The following is an 8,286-nucleotide window of genomic DNA, read 5'->3' as shown; positions in this document are numbered from 1 at the left end:
AGCCATGGGGCGGGGGGTACTCACAGTGTATCTAGGTTTGATGACTTTTAGCATGTTTCAATTATTTACTTTTTTTATTATTTTGAATTTATTTCCCAGTTAGTTCTAAAAATTATTCAAGACAGCTTACACACTATATTTATTCAGTGCAACCTATCTGGTTTTAAGTTAGTAAAGTGTGACAAAGGAAAATTAAATTTAGTATTTGAAGGCATCAGGGAGAAATGTAACAACAAAATGCAGGTCATGAAGACCTTACATAATGATTAAAGCTGAACTATACCTGTAACTCTGAGATTCCCAGTGGCCAAAGCAAATAAGGAAATTAATGAATTTGAGGATTCCAACCGCCTTTCCCAGACTAGGGTCTGGGAAAAAATTTCTCCCACAGGTCCTCATACGTAAGACAGTGAGTAATACAGTGGGCTCCATCCCCAATATCATCCCAGTATTAGATGACATTATAAATATCTAATTAGACTCTTCGTAGTGTTCTTCCATATAAATGGAGGCATAATTTAAAAGCCAAATTTAGTGAAATTTATCCAAATTGCAGAGTACTAAGCATTAGGATTCAAGAATTTGAAATCATTCACAGTTTTGCTCACTTCTAGGATTAAAATCTTGACTCTTTTGTAGACACAAACACAATCCTGGTCGTTATTCAAAAAGGATTTGTAGGGGTTTATGACTAACTGGAAAACATATATCCCAATGAAAGCTATGTAAGTTGAACAAACAGTGACCTCCTAACTAAATATTTCTTTTATGAATTGAATTTGGCTAGCAAAGCTATAATTTGCAACCTCCAAAAGATGGTTCAATTGACAAATTTCATATGGAAAGGGGTTCTGTATGCTATCTTTTTCATTGTTGGGCCACCAGGTCTTAGCATAGTGGCTGTCACCTACCAAATGTTCAATAAATATTTGAGAAATAAATGAACAAATGAAGGAAGTAAACCTCTGCAAGTTTTGTTCTTTACAATGCAGAGTTGTGCCACATAGAGAGGTTCTATGCTTCAGCAAGGACTTGAAGAATAAATAAATCTTTTCATTTAATCATTAAAAGCAGATCCATATGAATTAAAAAGAGGTAGACTTGATACACTTTTCAGAAAACTAAGAAACCTGATTAAGCCTTATCATCATCCCCAGAAGAAATGACCTGTGTTTAAGGTTGTTATGAGGCTCAAATGAGAAAATAAAGTTAATATATGTAGAATGTCAAGATCTACACATGTGTAAATGTTTGTACAATTCTTTGGTTACCTTCCAAAAGTCCTCACATGCTGACCTTTCCAGCTATGTGATGTCTCCATTATTCTTCTGAGAACTTGCACTGTTCTATCACCTCCTCTCCAAGCTAAACACTATCTGATTTTAGTTCCTGTTTCCTGGGGCATTGTAATAACCCTTCTCCCTTCTCATTGTTTTCCCTGTCAATGGTTTCTCCCTTTGGGGTCCACACTTCATAGCATAGAGTAGTCAGGTCCATGGATTCTGAGTTGAAATGCCTGTTCCATGACTTATTAGCTGCTTGATATTGAACCAGTTAAACTGCCCTGATTTGTTCTCAGTATCATTATCTATAATTTGAGAATAATAGTAATATCTACCACATTTGGATTATTATGAAGGCTTAAATAAGATTATCTATATAATGTGCATGATGACCAGCAAATAGTCAGCAAGTGATAAATTCTAATTATTCCGATCATGATTATTTTACCAGAACATTGTGTCTGAAACTGACATCTGACCCTCACTATCCCTACTTAAAACTCTCAGTGATTTCTAGAAGCCTAAATTGGCATAGTAAAGGAGGTAACTTTCCTTATGGTCTGGCTTCAGCTTCTCTTTGCACCTTCATCACCACTATCCCTTCCTCTCCTCTTTTATATTACGATGAGTTATTTCCAGTTTCAGCTATCCAAGTAGACCATAGCCTTTCAAGTGTCCAAGACTTGGCACAGGCTGTTCCCTTTTTCTGTAATACTTTTCCGTCCCTGCTCTGACAAAAAGCTTTCTCCTTGTCTGGATGCCATTATCTACCTCTCTTCTTCTTCTCTATCTCTCTTTTATGAATTAGCAAGCCTCTCATCACTATATAAACTATCTAGCGACATAATGAATTTCCTTATATTTGCGTCCTTCTTCCTGACAGGGAGCCTGTGAATTTCTCTAGGTCAGTAACCCTTTTTAAGTCGTCTCTAAGTTCCAGAATGCCTAGAACATAGTAAATATTTAATATATACCGTTAAACAAATGAACAAATTCCTAGCCCAGGGCCTCCGCCTGCCGTGTGCTCAATGACATTTACTGAATTGTATTGACTAACTTTAATATAATTCAAACACCTCTTGCACCCACGGAACCCCAATCTATTTGCGAACAGAGATTAGACCCTCTGGGTGCTTCACGGTTGTGTTCGGGGCTGCTAGTGCTGGTTAACACACCGGCAATTTTAAGGAAGAGGTTTTCCTTACCAAAACCTAGAAAAAAGTGGGACTTGCCGCAGATGGCACTAGAAAAAGGGTTGCCTGCCCAGAGATGCTACCTCATCGCTTGTTTCCCTTAAATCTCGTGCCTGGAGAGACAAGAGAGGGGGAGGGAAGAAAAGTGGGGGAGCGAGTGAAAAAGTTGGCTCCTTTCTCCTCCTTCCCCTCCCACAGAGAAGGATTACACTAAGGCAGATGTCCTAGGATGCTTCCTAAGGGTACCTGATTCTTAGAGTCCTCAAATACTTGCTGAGTTACCTCTGCCCCTCCCTTCTTCTCTGGCTCTCCTCCATTCACTCCCGCCACCCCCGCCGTGCTCCCATCAGGAATACAGGCACACCCGGAGCTCGGAGAACCGCCCCGCCGCCACACTCTCAGTTCTAGGACCACCGTGACTGCCAACGAAGGATGCCAATCACAGGCAGCCTTAGCCAGATCCCCGGGAGTTGAGTAAAAAAAAATCAGGTTGAGGACAGAAAGGAAATGAACACAGCAACCTCTAAAGCTCGAAGAAATCTCAGTATGCAAATGTATACAGGATCCCGAACAAGGAAAGAGCAGGATATCTCCGGCTGCTCAGAGGACATGGAACACCACAAACAGGAACTTTAAAGGGATTGAAATCTGTTGCCTGTTCCACTAGGAATATTGTTTGCAAGGCACAAGGTGTCTTTTGGTAGTGAGCACCCTCTGCGCATGCGCAGGTCCTTTCGGGAATTACTGCCCTGCCGCCGACTAAGTTGCATTCCTTGAATCTTCGCAGGAAAGACAATTCTTTAATCAGAGTTAGTAATGTGGACAGTACAAAATCGAGAGAGTTTGGGGCTTCTCTCTTTCCCTGTGATGATTGCCATGGTCTGTTGTGCACACAGGTGAGCTGCCGTTGTTGAACGTCTCTCTCTCTCTCTCTCTCTTTTTTTTTTTTTTTATTTTTTTTTTTTTCCTTTTACATGCCTGCTGGATCATGTAGCTTGTTATTTGGGGGTAAGGTGTGCTTGTCTATATTTATGTCTGCTCGCAGTTTGTGTTCATTTTGAATTCGGTCCCTACTTCTTCCCTTCAGCGCCAATGAGCCCAGCAACATGTCATACGTGAAAGAGACAGTGGACAGATTGCTCAAAGGATATGACATTCGCTTGCGGCCGGACTTTGGAGGTAATGCTTCATCTTTTTTCAACCTGTAACCCATACATACCTAGTTCTCCTTTCCTGTCAAAGATAAATGTCAAAAAAAAAAAAAAGGAAAGAAAAAAAAAGCATGTCATTTCCTCAAGTGTGCGCTACGCCCTACGCCCTGGAGACACACACACACACACACACACACACACACACACACACACACCGGACCTTCATCGCAGGTGGATGAAAGCCCAGGCAGAGCCGACCTTCCCCCCGCCCGACACACCCTCTGCATAGTCACTGCATCACGCGTGTGCCCACACCTGTTTTCCCAGGCTGTCCCCTGCAAGCGGGGTGGGGGATGGAGGAAGCCCATTCAAAATGTAGTAAGCGCAGGGAAGCCCCCTGGCTCTCCCCATCCTGTCCCCACTCTAAGAATATGTCCATAATATGTCCCATCTCCCCGCAGGGCCCCCTGTGGACGTAGGGATGCGGATCGATGTCGCCAGCATAGACATGGTCTCCGAAGTGAACATGGTGAGTGGCCTCCCGACGGGCCCGCGGCCGGGCTTACGCAGATGTGAAATGGACGGGTCCCCTCGCCCTCTGCGTTTCATTGGCGGTCACTTCGCCCCGGCCCGGGAGTCCCACTCCGCGTGCTCCCCACACTGACACACACCCTCTGTTCCCCTCGGCTTGTATTTTCAACACACACACACACACACACACACACACACACACACACACACGCACACGCTACTGCAGTGTTCCAGAGGAAACGTGCTCGGCACTGTTTGGGGAAGGACTGAGACAGTGGCGCGGGAGGATCGGGTGGGGCGGAGTCTGACGGTACTTTAACTGGGTTCCCTTTGGTGTGCGGATGAGGAGGGCACCATCTGCCGGCGGCCGCGCGGCCTGCATCGGGGTCCCCGGAATGTGGTCCGTAGTCGCCTAACCCTAGTGGTCGCTGAACCGGAGACCCAGCACAGGTCCGGCCGCCAGGCGCCCAAGCACGCAGACACGTTTCAGAGGGCGCCCTCCTTCTATCCGGGCTCGAACACGCCTTGTGGCAGGAGCAACAGGCTGAGACAACAGTCCATGCTGACTAATGCGAAAGGGTTCAAGTCACTTCCCGTGTGGGGTTGATGAATTTGTCTTCTAGCTTCTTGCAAATTTACGTTGAAATAGAATGGGTCGGAGTTATTGCTTTGCTTTACCCTAGAAACCTAAGCTTGCCAGAAAAGCCTGATGATTAAAGGGACGGCGGAGGGGGTAGGGTGCAGTAGTAACATAAAGCAGTCCTTTCTAAAGGTTAACATTCTTTTATTTCCCTTTTTCCTTCTCCCTTTCTGAAGCTGTTGCACAGTACATGGAAATCATAGCTACCATCTTCTCTGTTGGCTGTTTCCAACCACTGTGGGGTAGCAGTTTTCTAGTTGTTAGAGTTTCTAACTGTTGCTTCTTGTAAGGCAGGGGGAAAAGCCTGTTGCTTTTATAGAATCAACCTCCCAGGGAACAGCTAGATTTACGCGAGCAAAATGCCATTTTTATTCCATTTGCGAAAAAAAAAAAAAAATACTGTGGCAGCAGAGATTTAGACAGCCTGAATAATTTAAAGACTAAAACCCTCTGGGATTTTGTCACTATATAGCTGTAAAGTCTACTGAATTGTCATTTCATTTCATTACTAGTATGCTGTTTTAACATGCTAAGGTTTAAGAATTCTTTCTTTTTTTAGGTTATGTCAAGGAAAAAATAAATATGTTTATAGTTTATTGAATATGATTAGAAGAAAAAGTATATTAATTTCTATATTTTATAGTTGTAACTTTCCCTGCTTTAAGTACCTTATTTAATGTCACTGATGGTTGTATTGGAAAAAGAAAAATAATTTTTAAAAATGAATGCACAGTGAATATTTTTTGACTCGAGAAAGATTTTTTTAACAAACTGACTTATTTATAGTATTCTGTTCATATATATCTCACTACTGAAAAGCAACCCGAAACACACTACTTACAAACACTGGAGAATGTAATAACATGTGCACATTTACAAATCATACCTACTCCATGCCGTTGCAACTGGATAAATTAGATAATGAATTAAAAAGTAGTCTGTATCATGTAGTTAAATGGTGATAATATTTTCCTTTTCAGTCACTTATTTTGGCACTTTGTAAGTACCCACATAGATCATTTATAAAATGGGAGAAGATTCAGACAGCTCAAAAGACAAGCAGTGCTTTTGCCAGTGGTTCATTTTCTGTATAGGTTAGTATGCTTTTCAGAATTTTTAAAAACGTATAATTCTGTTGACTGCATTTACAGACAACTTTTGAGTTACAATGAGAAATTGAATTGAATAGGGAAGTTGCTATTAACCAAAATAACCACCACCACAACAAAAAAATCTCTGTATAACCTGTTGTTCAACTGAATTCATAACAGCCCAGACAAAAAGGATTGTATTTAATTGCAGTACCACTAGAAAGGGCTCCCAGTGATGGAATAATACAACCTATTTACTTACTGCACCATGTGTATATGTGCCTGATTTTTAAAAAATATTCCCCCAACAGATAAGCCTTTGAAAAATATATTGTACTAAAATACCAATTGCCTTTCCACAGTGGTATTAGAAACATTATGGGAAAATAGAAACCACTAAACAGTGGTTTAATAAATAATAATAAATAATAAACCTTGATTTACTTACTGTTCCTTGTTTTAATAAGAGTTACCAATAGGATGCAAGGTCTGTTTTATCTTTCTCATCTATGACAAAGCATTGAGACAAATAGATTGGAAATAAATCCAAGAAAAATGGAAACAAAAAGGAATTTCAAGATCGGGGCTATCAACACAATCTCAATAGTTAGCCCTAGTTAAGAACTTACAAAATGCTTTGAATTTTAGATAATATTAGTAGGGCTCAAATATAAATGGGAAATAAAATTCATTGATGTTTACATTAAGCATGTTTCAGTACCCTGATAGGCAGTAACTTTTGAGGTTATTTAAAAGGAAATTTTTATCAAAATTGACAAAAAGAAAGAATGGACAATGCATATAATAAAAACACAGTTCTAAAGAAAATCCTGACTAAAATCCATTACTAAAACACTTCATTTTTATATTTTCATTCATTACCATTATTATCCCCCCATTCCGTGGCTGGGAAAAATGACATGATAATTGTACATTACGTTAATGGGTTTGAGAACTAGGCTCCATTATTTTTTGTTCTTTTCTTATGCTACCCTAAGAGCAATATAATTCCACATTGGTTTATTGCATTATCTGTTTTAAAGACTAACCTAACATCGAGTATTTTCAGATTCATATTCTTCAGAATATAGAATGTTTTCCCAAACTAAGAAAATAAAAGAGAGCTTTTATAGTCAAGAACCTACACAATCAGCAATTGTTGGTTCTGAGCAGTGAATTCTGAGCAGTATTCCTCTGATGAATAATTCTGATGCAGAAAAAAGTTATACTTAAGAGCAAGACTTTTCAAGAATTCATATTATTGATTAAATTAAGACGGATTTTTCCTCTGGCATTATGGGATATACTATGCAGGTGAGGGTGATTATATACTGTTATTTTTCTGAACAGTTATCTTAAAAAAGCTACTATGATTTCCATTTATTGTTATATTAAACCCTTCAAACCTTCCCTTAGTTCCTGCCAAGCCATATACCTACTGTCTCTCTCTCTCTCTAGACTAAAGCTAAACAGAAGGCAGTTGGGGCAAAAAAAAAAAAAAAAAAAAAGATAGTAGCCCCCATAAATTGCCTTAAAGTAACCACTAACATCTGTCATAGTAACGTCTGTTACTATAAACCCAGTAAAACACAGGTATTACTAAGCAGGTCTTCTCTTTGAGCAGAAGATTGGGGAAGCATGGTATTAACTACCTGCAAACAAGTGGTTGAATTCTTGCATTTCATATGCCAATAACTAGCCATGTCTTCTTATTAAGGAGGCACCTTCTGATGATCAATTAAGAGTTCGGAGCATAAAACTCTCTGTCCCTGACCTAAAGACCAATGAATGGTCCAAGTGGTCACTCCCAGAAGACTTTGTATCTATTGAGTCCTAATCCAAGTAGCCACTCTCAGTAATGGATAACTACCATGCATTCATTGTTTCCTTTCTTCCTTCATGCATGGGTGGATGCAATAGTGAACAGTCTTCTACGCATTACAATTAACAATGAAAAAAAGTAAAAAAAAAAAAAAAACCAACAACAACAAAAAAAACCCACAAAAGCCTAAAATGAGCCAATTGTGTAAATCATACTTAAAAGAAAAACAAATATAGTTTACCGAATATCCACTGCTCTTCGGTTATTTTAATATTTGATTCCAGAGGATTCTGGTACATACTGTAGTTATGTCTAATTACTTGATCTTGGTGACACAGAACAGTAACCACTTTCAGAATCCCCCCTACCCATTTCTTTAAGTCAGTGTTTCTCAGTCTGCCATGTGTCCTTGAATCACTCTGAGATCTTCAAATGTCAAAATGCAAATTCTGAATCAGAGGTCAGGATGGGGTTCACATTCTGCTTCTCCTGAGTGATGCCCATTGCTGATGGGTGGACGGCACTCTGAGCAGCAAGGTTGTAATACATTATTCTAAGATCATGCATTATTAAGA

General features: G+C 40.0%; 1 protein-coding gene across 1 annotated transcript in view; it reads left to right on the top strand.

Moving 5' to 3' along the window:
* The first annotated feature begins 2,707 nt into the window (after positions 1-2,707).
* The window catches only part of GABRB1 (gamma-aminobutyric acid type A receptor subunit beta1), a 374,709-nt gene continuing 369,130 nt past the window's right edge, over positions 2,708-8,286 (top strand). Inside the window, exons 1-3 of the mRNA XM_032852416.1 lie at positions 2,708-3,372; positions 3,564-3,655; positions 4,089-4,156. Coding sequence (XP_032708307.1) covers positions 3,293-3,372; positions 3,564-3,655; positions 4,089-4,156 — 240 coding nt within the window. The 5' untranslated portion in view covers positions 2,708-3,292. The remainder of the gene's footprint in view (positions 3,373-3,563; positions 3,656-4,088; positions 4,157-8,286) is intronic.

This window comes from Lontra canadensis, unplaced genomic scaffold (genome assembly GCF_010015895.1).
Source record: "Lontra canadensis isolate GAN:19392208 unplaced genomic scaffold, GSC_riverotter_1.0 scaffold1, whole genome shotgun sequence".
In the NCBI taxonomy this organism is placed as follows: domain Eukaryota; kingdom Metazoa; phylum Chordata; class Mammalia; order Carnivora; family Mustelidae; genus Lontra; species Lontra canadensis.
This window is presented reverse-complemented; position numbering and strand designations above follow the sequence as displayed.